Raw genomic sequence first — 24082 nt, forward strand, 5'->3', positions numbered from 1 at the left:
TTGAAGTATTATTACTTAAAATTTAAACAAGCATCTGATTTCAAAGATAGTTAAGATCATTTTATCTTTCCCACAGCAAATATTTCCCCCAATTTCTGAAAAGAAACTTCACACTATCACTTTTAATTCAAGCAAAAAGATTTTTTTTAGTTTTTCATATCGAAAATTAAAACAGACAGTCATGGAATACTCTCCATCAAGAACCAAATCTTTCTCTCATTACTAACAGCAGAAGATGCCGAATTTTTCCTAATTTAACATTTTATTTCATGACTGTGAAAACAACTAATGAGGAAAGCCATTCTTAAAAATACAGCTGAATGGATCAAAAACTACTTGAGGTATTTTTTTAATTTAATTAATTCTAATTATTAAAAATACAGACAACACAAAACATCCAAAAACTACATAAGTGATCCTGAGAAGCAAGATTTTAATAATGCTGAAAGATGAATAACAAAACAAATACTGTCTGACTGTTTTGCACTACAATAAAAAATTGATCATACTAAATGCTTAATGTAATTTTTCACCATATTTGCATCATTTTATCATACCTAATTGTTGCTGCTGTTGTAATCAGTAGCAAAATAGCAAATTAAGCCTACAACTTAATGAAATATTTGGTGCTTAGTTTATAATCATCATTCACAAAGCTATAAAAGTACATCCCATCAACTATTCTCAGAAAATAAAAATCATTCAAAAATTGTACAATGACTTATGCATGATTAACCATAATCATAGTGCTACAAAATTTGCATGCAGTTCATTTCACAACCCCACAGAAAATACATTATACATACAGCTTAGAAGCAATTAAGTACGATAAGCTATTGCATGTGGCATTTCTTCATAACAAATATCTCATTTATAAATCTTCATGCACTGTACATATTTCATATAGTATACATATTGCATTTCTTGAACTCTAATTCTAAAATCTTTAATCAGAGAAAAGAAATACTGCAAAGTACAGAGAATATTAATTTGAAAACTATAACATTCATACATACTTAACCAATATTAATTTATTTAATACACATTTAACTAAATACATTCCATAAATTAATTTCATTACTTTTTAAAAAATTCTCGTTCTTAATAATTTCAAAATATTTTTAACAGTTTAAAAAATTACACACTTGAATTTTTATTACAAATTTTCACTAAAAAAAGTATTTTGAATAGATTAAAATTTCATACAACACAGTTCAGGTAATTAAAAGTAAATCACATACATAGAAAACATTTACATCACATATTATTCAAGTTTGCTCTCAAATACTTCATAGACTTAACAACCATATCATTAGTCATTTTGCTGTTTCATAAAATTATACAATTATTTCCTAATAAACATTGACAATAAATCAATAAATGTATATTAGAATGATAATCAAATATAAATTAAAGACAAAAATTTCAATACATCTCCATAAAATTTCTCTGAAGTATAAGGAACAAAGATTTAAAAATTTATTACCTAAAATATATTATAAGATAATCTTAAAAAAGCCTTTTTCCCAAACCTACAAAACTTAAAATTATTTTTTACGAAAATTCCTTTTTTAGAATAACAAACTAAACTACATTAAAATAAATAATAAATTTGAATAAATAAAATTACATTTTTAACTGTACTTGAAAACATTAGTTACAAAATAAATAGCTAATATGCAAAATTAATCAAAATAATTTATTTTCAAATTGGGAATTTCATTACTTGTCCTAATTAATTCAAAAATTAAATTTCTTTTTTGATATAAAATTTTAAAAAGATATTTCAAATAAACAATTATTGCACACACACATACATATACAGTCAAAAGTCGTTAATCCGGACTCATCGGGACTTCGGCGATTCCGGATTATCGATTTTTCCGGATTATAGATCATCGGTTTAAATCTGGTAAGATGGCATGCAGAAATTATAAAATTAAAAATATGAAACCGTAATTTATGAAATAAAGAACAATTATGATCTAAAGGGTATCAAAATTTACAAAAGAAAAAGCTTAATATTTATTTGTTTACTTTATTAAACATTTCTTTCAATGTTTTGCTTCGTTTTTTATGTGATAATACATTCTCTTTAATTCTATAAACAGACATAATTTCTTGTTCAGTTACAAAGTTCCGCTGTTCAAGTCCTATAATTGCTGTGTCGAGAATACCGACTAATTTGTCAATCAAATTTTTTTCGTTTTCAATAACCTCTGTTACTTTCTTCGCTATCAGAAGCGAATTATAATGACAAGGAATTTGATTTAAATCATATCAAAGATGGAGTACATCGAGATGAAATACTACATTTAGTAAGGAATTATAAGCCAAATAAAAACATCTGCCCTGAAGATAAGGATAGTGCTGACAGATCAACTTCCAATTCATTGCGCACTGCCGTGGCGTTAAAGATAAACAAAGTTTAGATAAACAAAGGATATGCCTCTATCCATTTTTTGCCACAATTCCACTTTTTGTTTAATGGACTTCGAAACATACTTTTGCTTTGTAGATCCTTTACATATTAGTAAATATATATCAGAAATTCTATTTGACATAATCGAAAGTTCAAGCTTACTTTTATAAAATTGCTCAAACAGTCTGCAAAAAATAATAAGCCAAATCCAATTCGATGATTAAGGAACAACGCAATCTGCAACATTAACTGAATTAGATAATTTTAGCTTAACTTATACCGTCCGTTATACATTAAACGCGCATTCGTAAACGTATTTTGTGCACGCGCACACGCATATCCGCAGCCGTAAAGGTCTTACTGCGCATGCGTCAATGCGACGCAGAAAGTTTGTAGCTTTGAGGTCCGAATTAACGACTTTTGACTTATATATAAATTCATCTGCAGACTGAACTTAAGAAATAAAATTAGCATAAATTTTCTCTTTCAAAAACAAATACACCTCATAAAAAGGGGCGTGAAAGTAAACTCTAAATTTATGAAACTTAAAACTAATTTACCATCTTTACATGAAAATATACTGTCTATTTTAACTATATGTTTGTTCTAAAATTTGGTGGATTATTTTGTAAAACAAAACTGCAGGATGGAAGGAAAATATATGTTACTGGCAATGAAAGCCAGCACTCTATAAATACTCAGGCATTCTCCAGAATGCTGAAAACTAGTCAGCAATGTATGAAATGATTAACATTTCATACATAGTTGGCCATTGAGTGACTTTTAAATGATTGACATTTCATATATTTCCTAGATAATTTATAGAATGCAAGATTATAAACTGGCAAAGTACGAAATACATATTTGATTTTTTTCAAACATCCATACATTTAATACATTCGTACATAATCTATACATTTAAATATTATACATTTAAAAATTAAATGTGTTCTGTAATTCCATATATTTCATACATTGTTTTCCTTAATAAGAACCACACAAATTTTGTTTTGTAAAACTTTCATTTTTCTTTGCATATTTCGAATAAAGTTTTTAATACGATTCTTTCATTTTTTCTTTTCAAAATAATATTTGTATTTTTGAAATATAATATTGGCAAAATAATATTGGGAAAGTATATAATAATTTTCATGGTCCATATTTTGCATAAAAATGCCTAGGTATTCTATACATTGTCCTTATTTCATGCATTGCTGGTAACATATAAAATACATAACTACTGCTAATTATAATAGTCACATCTAGCTCACTGATTTACATTTAAAGCTGCAGCTACCATTCGATCATCTAAAGCCTAAAATCAAATAGGTAAAAATATTCTTAGGCCACAGTTAATGGTGCTGGAAATTCTAGAAGGGGAGGGGGGGAACAAAAAATTTAAGATTATCTTTTTCACAATTACTGCAAGACAAAATAAATATTCACCTGCATTTTTATTTCTCAAACTTTACCTTAGAATTTACGAAGACTTCGAAGGGATCTTATTTTCAAATGAATATAATATATTTTATTAATTATGTCTATAATTGTACAAATTAGATTACAAATTACACAAAGGAAAAAAATGCACAAATTATTACAAAGTAATTTGAAATCCCTGATAAAATTGCTTCACATTTGTTTCAATACATAATAAGCTTTTAATATATATACAATAGTACACAACTTGGTTTTGCATAGACATGTCACTAAAAAAAAATATCCACAAAATCTTATTTCTGAAGAATAAATTTATGGTTTTCTGATTATATGAAGGTATAAAAATCAATCTTCAGCAATGAAAATTTGGTCACTCCTATAAAACATATCCCTCATACCACAATAAAACTTACCAAATGGAGGGGGGAGAAAAAAAAAAAGAAACGACCTGATTTTGTTTTACAGAATTTAGGCTTCTTTGTATTTAGTAACAACACTGAATATTCGCAATACTCAAACTAATATACAGTTACTCACACAAGAATTTTTTGCACACATATCCAGCAATTCAGACATCCTGAGTGACAGCAAATAAAAGAATTACACATAAAGATTAAATTAACGTGACTCTCATACCCTGCCTTCAACAATTCACATATCTCATATATGACAAGAAATGTGAATTTTGGTAATTACATATTATGCTGTGGACTGTGAAACTGTCACAAAGATTAATCTTCAGATTCAAAATCTTCTTTTTTCTCCATACATTAATGATATATTTTTTAGAATAATTACAAAAACAAAGAAAAAATGTTGATGTTTATAGATGTTTTATAGATGTTTATGTACACTAATGGAATTATTTTATTACTGTCTCCCTCCCCCCCCCCAAAAAAAAGCAGTTTGTATGTAAAAGTTTAAGGTTCATGACATATACTATGTAATGTCGTTCACATTAACTTTAATAAAAGGGAATTTAATTAAAATGCAAAATTTAAAACGTAATTATGTTAGCTTATAATGTCAAAACAAAAAGATTCAAAGGAAAAATTAAATATATTTATACAAGCAGATTTCTGAATTTTTTCACAACTTTTGTAGCATTCATTTTAATTTTTCTATGTGAATAAAATGTAGTATGCTTCCAACACAAATTAAAATATTGCTCAATACACATAAGAATACACACATTAAATGCTCTGAGATATAAAATTTATATCTAAAGAGTTAAATAATTTATATTTTCGCTTCCTATTTTTTAATATATCATTCGATACATTATTATGCCAAAAAATTATTTCATTAGTTAATTACACAAGTATTTGTACATTAATTTTAATAGTTTCAATAAAATAAAAGTATACGGTTACTTAAACATACTAAACATTTGTAAATGTAGGTATTTACATGAAAATCCGTTGATATTCATAGACAAATATATAGCATTGTAAACCTATTTCAAATATCAAGTTTAATAAAAGAAAACTTTCCAAGGTAAAATATTGTTATGCTTGATCTTCTGAAATAGCACTGCTGAAAATAAATAAAGATAAAGTGAAAAATTTCACACATTTATAAAATGTACATTTGCATATGTAACATTTTTGTATAAAATTAGCTAGCTAGCATTACATTATACATAAGAATGATAAAAAAATTTGTAAAAAATTTATTGTACAAATATATATGAAATTTTATATTCTACATTACCTATTATAAGAAGGCAATTATATTGTAATGACATATATTACACTTTTAGGATGTATTTCAATTCATATCATTGTAATGTGGCAGAAATGTATATTTGAAACCACGCTTGAAAATGTTAACATGTGAACATGTTCTATTCTTTTCAATGATAAAAACACTAATGGAATTATTTTTACAAAAATCTTGACCAATTTCTGTAGTGTATTTAAGAAAAGAGCACATTGTATATTATCATACAGCATTCATTTTCAATTTATACAAGTAACTATTTATGTAATATAGAAACTAACTTTGAAAATAAAAATATATAGTGTCTTTTGTGAATTTGCACATTATGCATTTCAGCTAATAAATTATTCAAACAATATAGTCACTATTTCTTTCTTATAAAATTACATACATACTTGAAATTTGAGTGTGTCTGCATGTAAGTATTCAGTAATACCTAAATACGCCCATACTAGAAATGCCATCTTTTCTAAATACTTTATTTGTTGTGCACACAAGAAATAAACTGTAAAATTCATAAATAATAAAAATATCAAATTCTGACATTTTTTGTCATATGAAAGATCACTGTTCATCACTTATTCAGTTTTTTTAGTATTCATCAATAACAAATCAAGAAGTATCAAATCAAATATTTTGTTACATCATCATAATCTGAAGTGCTGTCTGCATATATCAGGGGTTCTTAACTGGGGGAAATTACCCCATGGGGTTTCATACTTTCAGGAAGAGATGACAGTCAGCCTTTTATTTAGCTGTTGTGGAGTGTTATCAGTACTGGATTATCCAGTGTTTGGTCTCGTAAAAAGTGCTGGAATGGACATTGTACCTTATTTCTAAGTGGTAAGCATAAAATGAAGACCCACAAGAAGCATATCAGAAGTAATCTTTTGTATGGAGTATGATCTAGAATAGGATATACAACAGGAACATATCTATTACTCCAATAGAACACTGCCTCTTTCGGTCATTATAGTTTTTGTTATTTTCAGAGACAGGAGTACACTACGTAAAAAAAAAGAGGGAGGACAGTTCTATATCTCCCATTCCACTGGGCCGATTGACGAAATTCAAATTGCGTTTTTCATGTATCAAAAGCGAGACTTAGGATATGTATTAGATTTATATTTAGCATTGTTTTAATATAGGTATTTTGACACAAAATCGGACTTTTTCTGAAATGGCATGCCAATGTTTTTCCATATTCGATTCTACAACTCAAATTATGCCAAACTGCCACGTTTTGTAAAAGTCAGACGAGTAGTCTTTAAAAAATTTGCTCTCAAAATTTTAGCTCCTCAATGTTAATTTAACTTGATATATATTTATTAATATCTCTTTTTTTATTAAACTTATTTGATTCTTCCTTTCATATTTTGAAATTTAATTTCATTTCAAATAAAATTCCCTCTTTTTTTATGATTTATTTATAAATTTTTCGGAAAAATTTTGTATTATCGTAATTTCCGGAATAAAGGGCGTATCAGCATAAATGGCACACTCGAGAAAAATGGCGGGGGAAAAAATTTAAATTACACAGAAACACCGCAATATATTAAATTATGCGTGACATCGTTGTGGGCTGTATAGATGCAAAATCTCAATCTATGTCCTGATATGTGACATATCAGTTAAGAAAAATGCATGAAATTAAACCATAACTCAAAAATAGATTAAAGGTAAAAAATGTTGAAAATATACTTACGTTTACGAATATACTTATATTTACTCACTAAAGAAGTTCATATTTGTAATACTTATAAAAAAATGTTACAACAATGAAATATTAAATTTGGATGACAAAAGGAAATTTTAAATTTTACTTACAAAAGGAATTGCAGAAAACTATACATCATATAAAGCCATAAAAATCTGATTCTTCACTATCTGAATTAAAAAGATTTAGTAAATCCTGATCTAAGTCCAAGTCTTCCAGATCGTCAAATTCATCCTCTTGGTTTACGGTCTCTTTACCTAAGGATATATAATTTCAGCTTCTTATTACGCTTAAAGCATGAAATTTAAACTAAACAAAAAAAAAAAAAAACTCAAATCATTAAAATAATGTAAAAATAACTGCACTTGTCATTAAAAAAATGGGAAAAAAATAATTTTAAAAATGTAAAAAATCCATTTTTCAGAAAAGCATAGCAGAAAAAAGGAAAATAACCAAAAATATACAGAAATGCCTAATTTCATTTCTATGTTGATATTGCTATGGATATTCTTTGTCACCATTTAATGATATAATCTGATGATTTAATGATATAATTAATAATATATTTGATATATTTAATGATTAATTGTTAGCAAAATAACCCATTAAGTGGTACCTACTGTATTCCAGCTATTTAGATAATATACAGCCACTTTTCTTTGACTGGCAGTCATTTGAAATTCTAATATAACAAAGACACATGAAAAGTAATAAGTTTTAAGAATATTTCTAGTACAGTCAAAAGTCGTTAATTCGGACAGCCATAATCCGGAATGATCTATAATCCAGACCTCAAAGCTAAAAACTTTCTGCGCATGCGTCGCGTTTACGCGTGCGCGTAAGACCTTTAGGACTGCGAATATACATGTGCGCATGCACATAATACGTTTATGCATGTGCGTTTAATGTATAACGGACGGTATAAGCTAAAATTATCTAATTATCTATTTCAGTGAATGTTGCAGATTGTGTTGTTCTTTAATCTTCGAATTGGATCCGGCTTATTATTTTTTGCAGACTGTTAGAGCAATTTTATAAAAGTAAGCTTGAACTTCCGAATATGTCAAATAAAATTTCCGATATATATTTACTAATATGTAAAGGATCTACAAAACAAAAGTATGTTTCGAAGTCCATAAAACAGAAAATGGAATTGCTGCAAAAAATGGATAAAGGCATATCCTTTGATTATCTAATCATTCTGAAATATGTTTATCAATTTCACGCTGCTCTGCTGGGGAAGGGAAACGACACGGCACGCAATGAATTGGAAGTTGATCTGTCAACACTATTCTTATCTTCAGGGTAGATGTTTTTATTTTATTTGGCTTACAATTCTTTACTAAATGTAGTATTTCATCTCGATGTACTCGGTCTTTGATATGATTTAAATCAAGTTCCTCATCATTATAATTCGCTTCCGATAGTGAAGAAAGTGACTCTGAGGTTATTGAAAACGAAAAAATTTCGATTGACAAATTAGTCTGTATTCTCGACAGAGCAATTATAGGACTTGAACAGCAGAACTTTGTAACTAAACAAGAAATTATGTCTGTTTAATAGAATTAAAGAGAAAGTATTATCACATGAAATGAAGCAAATTAAACAACTTACATTGAAAGAAATATTTAATAAAGTAAACAAATAAATATTTAGCTTTTTCTTTTTGTAAATTTTGATACCCTTTACATCATAATTGCTCTTTATTTCATAAATTACGGTTTCATATTTTTAATTTTATAATTTCTGCATGCCATCTTACCAGATTTAAACTGATGATCTATAATCTGGAAAAATCGATAATCCGGAATCACCGAAGTCCCGACGAGTCCAGATTAACGACTTTTGACTGTAAATGAGGAACTGCCATCCTGCTCATGACAGTAACAGCCAAGTGATTAATGGCTCTGCCCAGATTTGATCCGCAGTACTAGGCAGAATATTTTTAATTTTTTCCGTCTTCTCCGGTATATTTAACATGAATGAGCTCCTGAGAAAGTTTTATGCAAGTACTCCCTTTAAAGGGTAAGATAAGCCTTGAGTACTTTGTCATAACAGTAAATCATTTATGAAAACCACTGTATCAATGTCATTAATTTCTAAGAAACAAAATTGTGATTTATAAATCAGCAAAAAGGCAGTGAAGGATCATTACAAATCACAGAAGCTACATAAACAGAGCCTTGCAACTGCATTTAAAACGTTAGTTAACTGAAGGTTGAAAAATAACTTCCATGGCTTGAAGACAGAGATACATCTCTCATCTCAGAAATAAAATAATGGTAAATTTATGCCAATTCTATTTCTCATAACTTCCAAATAACACAAAATTACCCAACCTAAATTAAAATTGAAATTTTCAGATTATACAAAATATTAATAATAACAGAGATGAAAAACAGCATTCAGTGGCCTTAAATCAGTTTGTTAATCAATAATGCACAGGTTAAATTTGAAAGAAAAATTAAATAACTTATGCTTTCCGTAAGCGCAATAACACACTGGTATGCAGAAGATAAAAATATTTTATTTTGGGAAATCCCAACATACTCCTTTTTAATCAATGAGTTTTGTGGTTAAATTTTAAAGAGAAATACTTCAAGCTTTGCCAAGTGGCAACACATTTCTTTTAAATCACTGAGTTTTCTAATTAAACTTGAAACATTAATATCCTACAATTTGCCTAGTGGCAACAAATTGCTTTTATACTGCCGAATTTAAATAAAATTTCATTAAGCTTGCACAAAATATGAAATAATTTTTTTTTAAAAAAAAATTCAGAATTTGGGATTTGAGATGCACATGTTGGGATGCAGGAGTACGTGTGTTCAAAATTTGGTAGCTTTAGGTTCTGCCATTTTTCTCCTATGTGAAGAACATAGATGCATACAGATTCTTCATTATTTAAAAACAGAGATATATATTAAAATGCCATAAAAATATAGAATGCTTTTATAGATTAAATTTCAAAATTACATATTCTCAATGTAACTCACAGAAAATGACTGATCATCTGTCACACTGATTTCCTTTGCAGGAAATGTTTGTTAAATTGATAAAATTCAAACTTTATTTTGTGTTTATTTGAATAAAAATGTTTAATAACTTTAAAATAACATTCCCTTTCAACATATGTTAAAGATGGCATGCATCACTGGATGTATTATTATTGAGATAAATTTAGCAAATACATGTAAAATAATTCTCCATTCAGAACTGACTCTATCATATTACTCCCCATTATATTTGTTATGGTATACTCAATAAATAGGTAATAAAAAGACAGAATGCTTTAAAAAAATTCTATACAAAAAAGTGGTGGCCTAATGATGCCTGTAAATACACTTATCATAACAGATGTTAACACCAAGATAAAACTCAGTATCGCACATCCTAATTATTTTTATATTCACCCCCCAGCCAAACTAGCTTGGTGAATAAGCATAAGTTAGGATATTCACAACATGGTTTGACTATTTTTAGAATGATGACTGTCTGTTAGTCTGTGAGGACTTTTTTTCTTTCACAATAACTCATATATCAAACTTCCAAAAATTTCTGTTTTCATATTTAAGCTTTTTGCTCTCATAGTTGACTAAATGTAAACCTGGACAGCCAGAAATCATAGTTTACTTGAAACCCATAACAGTTCACAAAAAAACAACATATTTTTGCATATTTTAATGATACCTAAATATCGCAGGGATATACATGCAAATTAAAATTAATTTAGATATGTTGATACTATAAAAATAACATAAAAGAAAATAAAATTACAATAATTATTTCAAAGTATTTTTTTTAAATATATATAAGTACTTATCTTTCTTTACTTAAAAAGCAATTCAATTATATGTTATTCAAATACTCAATAAAATACAATTTTAATCAAAAGAATAAATGAACAAACATTTGATTATGTAGGTATAAATTTAGAAAACCAATTTTCACACATGGCCAACTATACCTAATAAAATATAATCCAAAATTTCATATTACAGATCTTTCTAGGTATTAGGCCAACAATCAATCAACTGGAAGTGATACTTTTTTATTTAAAACTTGTTGGTACTTCACACATGGAACTGACATAAAGTTATCTGCTGGCAATATTGTTTTTTTCACACAATATTTAATTTGTTTTAATTTTGCATCCCTTTCATCATAGCTCTTACTGAACAATTTTTATAAGGCTCCAAATGAATATTGGAGATTTTACAGCATACACAAAATTTCATTCTATCAAAATTAATTGAAATTTTATTTTAAATCTCATTTAAATTTATGATGTATGTTATCAATGAAATTGCAAATGTTTGAAAATTTGGTACTCTTCTGTTATCAGGATCAGATTCAGATATGTATGCCTTTATGTATGGATGTATGTATTCATGTATTACATGTATGTACATATGTGTACACACATACACATATATGCATACATACACATGTGTATTCATAGATATATTTCTTAATTCGGTCACTGATAACAGAAGACTACCAAAAATTTCCCACAGTTCTAATACATTAAATCATGCAACTGCAATATTAAAAAAAAAAATGTTTATACAGTATAAAGTCTTTAATCTGGATGTCCATAAGCCGGAATGATCTATAATCCGGACCTCAAAGCTACAAACTTTCTGCACATGCGGTTACGCATGCGCGTTTAATGTATAACGGACAGTATAAGCTAGGCTAAAATTATCTAATTATCTATTTCAGTTAATGTTGCAGATAGCGTTGTTCCTTAATCTTCTAATTGGATCCGGCTTATTATTTTTTGCAGACTGTTAGAGCAATTTTATAAAAAGTAAGGTTGAACTTTCGATTATGTCAAAAAGAGTTTCCGATTCTGGAGCTGCCAAAGGATCTACAAAGCGAAAGCATGTTTCGATGTACCGCTTCCAATAGTGAAGAAAGTGACAGAGAGGTTATTGAAAACGAAAAAATTTCGATTGACAAGTTAGTCGGTATTCTCGACACAGCAATTACAGGACTTGAACAGTGGAACTGAACAAGAAATGATGTCTGTTTATAGAATTAAAGAGAAAGTATTAGCACAAAAAACAAAGCAAACAATTTAAATTGAAAGAAATGTTTAATAAAGTAAACAAATAAATATTAAGTTTTTTTTTTTTTTTTTTTTTTTTTTTTTTTGTGTGTGTGTGTGTGTGTGTAAATTTTGATACCCTTTAAACCATAATTGCGCTTTATTTCATAAATTACGGTTTCATATTTTTAATTTTATAATTCCTGTATGCCATCTTACCAAATTTAAATTGATGATCTATAATCCGGAAAAAACCCTAATCCAGAATCGCCGAAGTCCCGACGAGTCCGGATTAAAGACTTTGTACCGTACCATGTATCTGACATACATAGTTACAGTAATCTAAATTAGCATCAAAATATTGGACTAACTAGCAAATAATATTAGCAATATTTTATAGTAAGCTGTTTAAAATTGTTACATTTTTTATTTGCATTTTTTTTAATACAGTACAAAGTCTGTAATCCAGACTCATCAAGACTTAATTAAGCCAGAAATCGTCATCACGATTCCGGATTATAGATCATCAATTTAAATCTGGTAAGATGGCAAGCAGAAATTATACAATTAAAAATATGAAACCATAATTTATGAAATAAAGAGCAATTATGATCTAAAAAGTATCAAATTTTACAAAAAAAAAAAAAAAAAAAAAAAAAAAAAAAGCTTAATATTTATTTGTTTACTTTATTAAACATTTCTTTCAATGCGCACATGCGTAAAGTTTGTGGCTTTGAAGTCCAGATTATAGATCATTCCGGATAATGAACGTCCAGATTACGGACTTTGTACTGTATATCTAATCAGTTCAGATATCTCAGAAGAACCCATTATTTCATTATGTCAAACAGATACTTAATAAAACTTGAAAAACAGTGTTTACATTAATAAATAACCTTTTTTACTTGAAAGTTTCAACAATAGTTTATATCTTTTGTTCATTACTTTCAAGAATTCAAATGTAGTTCATGCTTTTTTACTCTTCAAAAACACAAAAAACATACAAAGATGCAAAACAAGATATATTCTCGAAAATTATTTTAAAAGACAAAATTGTTCAAATTTTAAAAAAAATTAAAGAGAAAATTATTTTTATTTTACATTACAATATCCTAATCAAAATCCAGTACCTTTCTGTTTCGGCGGCGCAAATCTCGCCAAGCAGACTTTATTGGCGACAACACACAGTATACACATAAAAAATTTTGACAAATGTTAGTTCAAAGCATTTTTTATTTTGAAGGTATAAACATTTTAATGTCGTTTAAAATTTTGTAAAAAAGCCAATAAATAAAGACAATAAATTTGTAAAAAGACATTAATTTAAGAATTTGCTATGCTTTCATGGTACAACATCCTGATTCACCGGTTTAAATCACGTTACTCCAAGTGATCTCATCTCACATAAACTATGCTATAAAAATCTAATTCTCTCAGTAATTATCTACATTAATTTCATCTCAAAAGAACTCCTGAACTCCATTTTTCTCCTGAATCTCTCTATTCAGGAGAAATAGTTCTCAGCCTCCTTATCATTCATTACATTAAGATGACTTTCAGTATATTTATCTAAACAACTGCATAGGATCTATTTTGATGTCAAGTTAAATCTTAATTTGGAATACAAGTTTAAATGCAAGTATTATTTTAATTCATACAAATAGCTTACTCAGAAATTATGTAAAACTGCAGTGCCTTACTCCGCTAGTGCATTCTCATTAGAATTGATGAATTTAACCCTTGACTTTGCCTTTTCTATATTTCTGTCATTGGGTGAGCAGTGTGATTGCATTCTAATTGACTTAATTACCACCAGCGAATGGCCTTAGGGCATAAAATTGAACTACCTGGTAAAAATTCTGTGTAATTGTATGCCAGTATTGAAAGAAACAATCAATCTGATAAGAAATGGCTGCGACTTGTTTTTAAAATGAGGAGTAAAAGGTTACCAGAGAGGCTATTCGGTTTGGCATCATTTGTACCATTATTGGCGACTTTATCGCCTGCGCCGGCAAAACAGAAAAATACCCAAAATTCTCTAACAGAAAAATCACTCTAATGTCAGATTTTGGAATATTTATAATATAATGTTTTATAGCCCATGGAATAAATATAAGATTACACAAACAAGAATGATCTTAATATCCCTATAATAGTGTATAATCACTAAATTTTTCAACAATAAAAATTTTAATACAATAAGAAAAACATATTATTTCAATACTAAATGCAACAGTATGGAACTAATTTTAAATTACATTTGTAAACTTTTCCTAACCATGGAAAAATCTGAGAATTTTTACACCTACAGAAATAAAAAAACCTAGGAAAATTCACAATCATAAAGGAAGGAATTATAAATTCATACATCAATATTATATATTTTTCATGAGAACAATTTTGGTCGTTTGGCATTTAATAGCTTTTTTTTAATTAAATAAACTTTTTTTTGCTTCTTGAGGAAAATGATATACAAGTCATACTTTCTAAAAATGTACACAGCATTTTAACAAAACCTGTAGTAACATTGAATTTTGTATAATTTTAAAACGGATTTTAGCCATTTGGGTATTTACATATTATCCTATCAACAATGAAAGTTGACTAAAATCGAATCATGAAAGTTGGAAGAGATTCTGCCAAAGTTGCATGAATCATTTGTGCAGAGTTCTGAGCCAGATTTCAGTCTGCAGCTTTTACAATAAAACATTTGTCAGTCTCTGCGCAGCGTTCACTAAAATATAGCCACTGCTGTGGAAGTATTCAACCTACTTTGTAATATAGCTTTCACTGGTTTCTACAATTTTCCTAGGCTTTCTAATTTTATTAGAAGCTCTGTTAAGAATGCTATGAGTACAGACTTCCCACAAATGATTTTTCAATCTATTAGTGTTTTTGCCAGTCATATTCAGCTTTTTTTTATTTTTTTATTTATTTTATTTTATTATTTTATTTTTATATTTTATTATTATTTCACATATGTAAATTCTCTCGAACAGCAATAAATGAACAGGAGTGCAGTCACAAACGGGATTCTGCAACTCTCAAACTAATTTTTCCTACCAAAATACAAGAAAAAAATACATCAATAACACTTAATTTATACCTTCTTCATAAGAATGAAAGACGGCTTACTGAGAATAAATCAAGGTTACATTAAACAAAAGTGTATATGTCATAACGTTATACTTTATCCATAATTGGTGCTAATCGCACAGCTTGGCGACAGTCAATGGAATATGCAAATACCTAAATTTGTTACAGAATTCTCTGATTTACTGAATTTTCAATTTGACAGTCTTAAAAACATATGCTATACTTACAAGTAGTTAAACAGAAAATTCAGGAGAAATAGTTCTCAGCCTCCTTATCATTACATTAAGATGACTTTCAGCATATTTATCTAAACAAGTCCATATCTGTCTTGATGTCAAGTCCACAATTTCTGGTTTCATTTCTCTCAAAGTTTTCTGTGTGTTATGAGCTAGCACCTTAAAATTGCAAGAATAAAGCATTGAAGTGACAGCAAACATGCAAAATGACGTATAAATGTAAAAAACATGGGAAAATTGATGTACATATCAAGCTCTGCTCTAAAATAAAATATGGTGCATAAAGCCAGTGTGTTTTGAAAAAATATTTTAACATTTCATTCTACACAGATCTCACAGCATTAATAGTTATATTTATTTCTATAAAATACAGATCATTAAAATTTCTTATTCTACATTCACTGCAATAAACTTCCATTACAATAAGAAAGAGGAGAAAACTTTGATTAATTTGAGTTCCATTTATAATTTTAAAAAATTAATTAATAAATAAAAATAAAATATCTCAAATAAATCTTTGAAGTGCATTTGCATATGCAAGTCAACTAGTCCATCTGAGCAATGAGGACATGGACTTTTCATTCTGATCACAGCCCATTCACAGAAAGACCATCATAACAAACTATCATGAAAATCAGAGCTGCTAAGTTAAAAGCATGAAATCCTTTATTTCTAGACTAAAATACATATGAAAAACTATTTATAATCAAAAACATCAAAGAGATATCATTTAGACACTGTCTGTCCATGCAGCTCCCAGGAACTCATTTCTAAGAGCCAAGTTTTATTCAAGAAGGGAAAAATCTCCTATTGTTTGGTGCACTCCCCTTTCACGCTCACAGCACAATCGTATGTGCATGATACTGAATTTGTGACGTTATATTAGGTGTGTTGATTCGTCTCTTCAGTTCTAATGGGTATGGGAACATTCCTGAATTGCCAACATGTGGCCTTTTTGGGGGGGGGGGAGCGAACAGCATGGAAAATCTAAGCCTAACTACCTACAACACAACACATAAAAATTTGTTTGAGCTTTGAGCACTTTTATACTTAGGAGTTATTTGCTATTTATGGTAATGTGTGTCTAAGAAAAATCATGGCCTAGGAAGTTAACAATGAAAACATGGAGATGTTACAATAACATCATAAAAATAAACCCAACAAAGAATTACAATTTCAAAAGCAGCAACAAAAGGTAACTGTGGAAGAAATGGCTTTAGAAGAAGAGGAAAGAAAAATGGTCTTGGTTTTTGATCTTCGAAATTTGGGTAAAAAAGTTTTCACATAACACTATCTATTTGATTAAGCAGTAGCAAGTTACAATATGAGCATTTTCAATGATAATGCCTTGTCTCACATTAAAAACAGTTCAAATTGTACACAACAATAATCATATAGGATAAATTTTGAGTGAAGCTCAAGCCCAGTAAGTATCAAGCAGAGTGGCACTAAGAGACAAAGAAAAGATGAAAGAAGATGCTTCTAATAAGAGTTAGCTGATATTTTATGGAAGGAAATTTTACATCCAAATAATAACATCCTCTTCATTTTCCATTTACACTCAAATACAGTATTCCTGCAGAAAAACATGGCATTTCTGTATATATTTTACCACAGTGGCAAATTCCACAAGTGCATATTTTAAAACTGAGTTTAATGCAAAAAATATCACAAATAGTCTATAAAAACCTTTGAAATTTAGAATACAACAAAGAGAACACACACAAAAATGGCAACATTTCTCACTAAAGAAATGTTATGAGCATGATTGTCTAAAGAATCGTTATGTGTATGGTTGCCAGAATCTGGCACATTGTGAAAATGAGGTTACTTCTACTAAGGTGGTTAAGTATCACCTAATTCAAAGTTCTGTAGTTAATTAGAAACAAATAGAAAAAATTTCAATATAATACAAGTTATGAATTACAATACCTGTATCATAGCTGCTCTTTCCAGATAATACATATTATCAAATGCAATGGCAATTGATTGTGCAACTGTCATAACTCCATGGTTGCCCATAAAAAGCACATCTTTATTGCCTATCACCTGTGCTAGACGTTTGCCTTCTTGAAAACTGTCTCCTAAGCCACCATATGAAGTGTCATATGCAATTCTGTTATGGAACCGAGCTGAATTTTGATGTATCATCAGTAACTCTGGATTATGAAGACATGCTAAACAAAATAAAAAGATCTGAGAAAAGGCAAGAGAAACTTAAAGGCAGATACAAATTTTAACAATAATCTTGTTCATAATATTTTTTTTTTTTTTTTTTTTTTTTTTTTTTTGGTCCAACTGAACAATAACTGAAGTATATACTAAAGACATACAAAATATTCGGTACAAGTATATTTACAGGTACCCCTTGGCGAAAATTGGAGATTTTTGGTGGTACATGGATATCGAATTTGTGCAATTCTTTTACTTGTTATTTTGGCTTCGTGTAGCGGCGATTTTAGCGCCAAAAATCGCTGCTACACAAAGACAAAATAACAAGGAATTGCACAAACTGAGTATCCATGTACACACTGACCTATTTTCCCTTAAAAAAACACCACAGAATTACACAAACTAGGCATTGCGCACGCACTTCCTTGACTTAATCCATGCACACGTCGACCTATTTTCACTTTAAAAAACATCAGAGAATTGCACAAACTTGGCACTATGCACTACCTTGACTTTGACCATGTACACATCGAAATATTTTCACTTAAAAAGTCAAAGAAACACCCAGTTCTAGGTAAAAGTATAATTACGGGACATTCAACTACTCAGGTTACCACAAATGAAACAAAAAATTGGCAATAAACGAAACAACAACTTTGCGATAAATGAAACAACTTCACAATAATACAAAGCGTTCAGTCTATTCTAACCAAATATTCTATTTTATCACATATTCTGCCTCCCTTAGTTTTTTTATATTAATTTTATCATATGAAAATTGACAGAGGAAAATTATGCAAATCATTTAATTTCTGAAGAACAGAATTATAGTAAGAAGATGACAAATGAAAAGATGTCATTGATAAACTGCAGGTAACTGTCACAATATTACTTCTTTGAAAGAAATATCTGCATTCCAGTAAAAACACATACTCAAATGCAATTTCATAGAAAGCCACCTAAATAATATTCTATTCCATCTGTATTCATCTTTGAAAAAAGCTGGCAAAAATGTATAACCTGAAATCCAGTTATTTATACTTGTGGTATAGGAAATACATAAAATAAAAGTCACCGCTCAGAAAAAGGCTTTAACATCCTATAAATTAATTTATTAACACTAATAATAATTAATCTAAGATATCTTCATTTCCGCTTCTCTGTAACTTGAATCCTTCTGATTCTTACTGTTGTCTCTGCTATTCCTAAAGCCTCATTATTCATAACAAATTAGAAAAGGGCAATATGCAGTTAACTCCATGAAATGCTGGACTGAAGGTCATTTCATGTTTGCTCTGCTGTGATTGGCTAATTCTTGTATAAGGCTAGCAGAAAATTCAACAGTCACAACAGAAAAGTTTGGCATGACCTTCCCATTTATTTATAAATGGTTGCCATCCACTTGGTAACAGTTACAGATCTCAGGCTCATTATGTATTTACATATTATCCTCATTGAACAAGTTGCACCAAACGTCCCTGCAGAATTCTGGAAAAACCGATGTTCTTATTTAATAAACAATCAGTTTTCTATCCACTCCATAAAACACTTTTCACAATCAATTTCTACTATTTTGTACGACTTTCAGATTTTACCAGAAGCTACACTTTACCAGAAGCTACACTATGAGAACAAACGTTCCACAAATAATTGTCTCAATGTATTTATTGTTTTGTTGGCCATATTCAGCTGGCCATGTCATGTCTATAAACACATTTTTCAATGGTAGGATGCCACAACTTTGAAAATAATCCATGGCTTGCTACAAGCAAATTCCAAATTTTAATCTTTTTTTTCTCTAAAATGTATGAAAAAATACAGCAATAACAGTTAATTTACGTATCTTGTTTCATAAAAACAAAACGAGATCTATCTAGAATCAGTTAGGGTTACATCAAACGAAAATACAGATCTTATGAATATGCTGTTACATTGTGATTATTCATAACTGGCCCTAAATCATGTTGCTTGGTGATAGTTTCACAGTCAATGGGATAATACGTAAGTACCACTCAGTATAATTGGATGTCTCTGGATTGTATTCACTAATTCTTTTAAGTATATTGCTAAATCCTTCTTTTAATAATGCATTTCATCAGAAGTACTGAAAAAAAAAAAAAAAATTCATATCAACGAATGTAACATACTTAAAGCAGTAGCATAAGGCATATGTGTATGCATAACGGATTTTACATTGGGACACTGACTGTAAATTCCTCTGTGAATACAAAGTGCAGTGGTTTCTGGTTCCCCATTCCCTTCAACAACTTCATTTTTCTCATTGACTCCAATTAAAAGTGATGGAGTAACCTAGAATAATCAACAACAGAATAGTAAGTTTTAAATCAGAGAAAATAATTAAGATTTTATTGGGTATCATATTGATTTTTAATTCATCACTAAGAGAAACAATTCAACATTTCTCACATCATAAACAAACATTCTAAGTAACTAAAAGTCACCTTCCTGACTCCAAAACGGAGGGAATCTGTAAGAATGTAATTTTGAAATTAATGCATCTTACCTTCTAGCAAATCCCACAGCTATGATTTAATGCAAGACACCTGAATTCTCTGAATTCATCTGAGACCTCGAATTCCACGAAACTTGAGAATGAATCAAGAAAAATGCGAAATAGAAATGCAGGTATAAGTTATTAACATTGTTGTAGTAATAAAACTATGAATTGAATGCAGAGATAAGTATAGAATAATGTGAGAGCGAATATCACATTGAATTTTTTCAAATACTGTAGATAAATCATATTTTAAAATATTAAAAACAAATTGTATATGGAAAGTACGAGATGCAATTCACGAACATCAGTACTTTGTTATTAATATGGCACCCATTTTTTCTAAACTGTGCCAAGATTATCGATAAATAGTTAAGCCAAACTTTCATCAAACGGCCAACAGCCTTAATTAAGACCATTTATAATTTCCTTGTACTGCCCACCTGGTAAAATGGTTAGTGATACTGACCAGTAAAGTAGTTAATAAAGCTTATGATGGCAGTAATGATTATACCACTCAACCGATATAATGGTCAGTGCTGACTTAACAGCATTATGGGCCTTTTGGAAAAACTAATGCGCTGCAGCCCCTACAATAACCACTCACAAAAATTAAATGTAAATGGATTAGAGTGGTGACCATGGGCAAATACTCATCAGACCCATGCATTAAGACGGCCCAGACTGTTGAACTGATATGCACAGGTTCGAAGCCTAGAGAAGGCATGTAGGTTTATAAATGCATAATGTCCGAGTGGCAAGGGAGCACTCAAAATACAAGGCCAGCTAAAATCCTCTTCGGCTCAGGCAAACTCAATGAGTTCATCGCAAAAAGGGTCCCCGCGTTACGATGCTATCCCGGCATAGGAGATTTACAATTTTCGAATCTTTGAACGTCGAACATTTAGAGAAAAAAGAAATTCGAATACACATAGAGTTCATAACGTAGAAAATCGATGAATGAGTCCAGAAGAAACAACTCCAGCAGCTGATTGGGTTTAGGCGAAGATAAGTGTGCATGGCAATGGCATAAGTGAAAAGAAATTGCCTAGTTCTACTCTGAAATGGAGTCCATGTGACCACTCAACATATATGCATTACATGATTAGATAACATTCACATAAATAAGTATTAATACATTAAAAGAGAAAATACATAAATGCATAAGGAGAGATATATACACTATATACAAAAGACACTGGTGGTAGGAAAGAAACTTTGAGAGAAGCTTAACAGTTAATGAGGTCCACTAATCCCTTATACATATCTACAGAAATGCACAAGTGCTGGCCTTGCTTCTATCCATACTTGAACTTACAGTTTGCTTGTAATTAGAAGAGCTGAGTAAACCATGTGTTATTGTATTTTCTTTTTGCAAATAAATATTAACAATTCACAATGACTAATAATTCTCTTGGTGAAAGCTGCAAGTATTCCACTCTCTCTCTTCTTTTTTTCCCCACAAAAAGTTATAAGTGAAGGAAAAGCATACATTTTGGCAAGTGGTTTGGTGGTTAAAGAATACTGTTTGTAGCAGTGCAACACTGTATTTATTATAGGTCAGAAAAACTGACATTGATTAAGTGGTGGAAGAAGACTTTACAAGCGACAGTTTACTGTCTACATCTAATCCAACAACTCAATAGGGCTTCAAAAGAATTATGATACATGGCAGCATTCAATTCTTCAGTTTACATACAGTTTCTTCCATAGCTGACAAATTCCACAAATACATATTTTAAAATTGAGTCTAAGTATAAAAAGAATACATTATGTCTCGTAAAAACCAATGGAACTTGGAATACAACAAAAAGAGAAAATTTGGCAACTTCTACTAAGCTGGTTGCACTAAAATGTAATGTACCTTTTTGGGAAATAAACATGAACCTAATGATAATCCTGGTGCCAGCTTGGCATTTGAAAAATGGAGACCGTAGTAATCAGAAAATGCTCGAAAACTCGCATTAAAAATTTTGTTCAATACAAAAACTCTCATACCTCATTGAAATATTCATCCAATGAAATCTCTAGGTTTGTTTCATGACAGAATATCAACAGCATCTTCAACTTTTAATCGTATCTCTGAATATCATGCTTTTACATTTTGTTCAGCAGAAATCTTTACATACAGCTAATCATTAAGATTTATGAAATTCAAAATAAAACCATATCCAAAATGCTCTGAAGTGACAACTTGCGAAATAGATAGTTTTCAAAAAATGTCTTCTTAAAAAGGTTTTCCATTGGATGTACATTTCAAATTTTGCTTTAATTCAGAAATTTTAATATTAAATCCTATTTTCTTCTTACATGCAAATTCCAAGAAACTTTTTAAAATAATGATTTGGGAAATAAATTAATTATCTGATTCTACATAATTAATATTTGACTACACAAACAAACATTCCTAATTTATCTTAAATTATGTCTAAAAAATGAATACTTAGTGTTGAAAGTGTATTGAAATCACATTTAAAAATTAAGTTCCAAAAATTCTTGTTCAAATTCATAATTTTTCATAATCACTATTAAGGTACAACTGATATTACAATTTGTGAATATAAAAAAATTATTTAAATTAAAATAGTGATTAACAACATGCAGCTATAAAGAGGACATGAATTTATATGCAAAATACTTTCGACTGGCCTCGTTATTAAATGTCATTGTTTCTAACACTACTTCGACTTATCATTTAAGCCCTTTTGCAACACAGCACACACATATAAAATAAAGAAAAACACCATATATTTACCTCTTTCCAGTGCAATCCAAATGGAATAATAAGCATGACATCTCCATCACCACTTACAGAAGGAGTTATAGCGGATAAATGATTACAGATGCCTTCATTTAAACCATACTGATCTAAACCCCTATATGCAGCTGCAAGACGTACACGAGAATCGTTGTTAGCTACCTTTCGTTGTGTTATGGTAGATAAGCGTGATAAACTAGTAATATAATTAGTAATTTTTGACAATTTAATATGCTGTATAGTATTTATAAAAATCATATTGAAATTATACGTAATTAAAGAAGAAACACTGACTTTTTCTACGCCGAAACCTTATCTTCCTATATCTCTTTCATATCAGAATAACTTTTTGCCCTTCTAGAAAGAAGCAAAAAGAAACAAAGAGATTATAAACTCAGATATACATAATTTAAAAAGTCTTTGAGTAAGCTTTTTAAAAAACAAACTGAATATTAGTAACTCAGATATTCTAAATTGAAAGTAGAAATATTTACCGCCTACAGAATAACAACTTTCAGCACGGATCACGGACAAATATGTAATAAAAGAAATGTCAAAATAAGGAAATTTGATGAAAATAGTAATTATCGTGGAAACATTTTCTATATAAATAATAACAATACAAGTTTTTGTTTTTCAACTTCCCCCATTTTTCTTTTTTCAGGAGGCTATAATTTGCATATAATGTGACTAACTCCGATCAAAGCCGACTCTCCGCTTCAATTCCGTATTAAAATCTTTCCTGCAAAAGTGCCAATTTAAAGGAAATACAGCATTGCTAAGGCTTCATTTCCATGTAGAAGCACAAGGATTGAACTCAGACTCTTAGATATCAAGCGGCGCGAAGATACTTTTATAACCCTATTTTTTCTTAGGCTGAAAACTGGAGTAAATTTAGGTGTATACGTTTCTGTGACACAGCCGAAAACCATTCAGCCGCAGCGGTTAGCC

General features: G+C 29.4%; 1 protein-coding gene across 2 annotated transcripts; it reads right to left on the minus strand.

Annotated features, from left to right (window-relative positions):
* Nucleotides 1–413: 413 nt before the first annotated feature.
* LOC118201806 (uncharacterized) lies at nucleotides 414–23641 on the minus strand. 2 transcript variants are annotated; one of them, XM_035373960.2, is made up of 6 exons: nucleotides 23129–23641; nucleotides 20006–20168; nucleotides 17619–17863; nucleotides 15678–15845; nucleotides 7412–7558; nucleotides 414–5395 (listed from the first exon to the last, which is right to left on the minus strand). In XM_035373960.2, exons 1-4 carry the CDS (start codon nucleotides 23387–23389, stop codon nucleotides 15684–15686), a joined length of 831 nt encoding a protein of 276 aa, XP_035229851.1. In that variant the 5' UTR covers nucleotides 23390–23641; the 3' UTR covers nucleotides 414–5395; nucleotides 7412–7558; nucleotides 15678–15683. The 2 variants fall into 2 exon arrangements, with proteins under 2 accessions (XP_035229851.1, XP_035229850.1); XM_035373959.2 differs by having other exon boundaries at nucleotides 414–5398.
* Nucleotides 23642–24082: the final 441 nt, after the last annotated feature.

This window comes from Stegodyphus dumicola, chromosome 10, assembly GCF_044657685.1.
Source record: "Stegodyphus dumicola isolate Sdum_Otavi_A_Nest chromosome 10, ASM4465768v1".
Lineage (NCBI taxonomy): Eukaryota > Metazoa > Arthropoda > Arachnida > Araneae > Eresidae > Stegodyphus > Stegodyphus dumicola.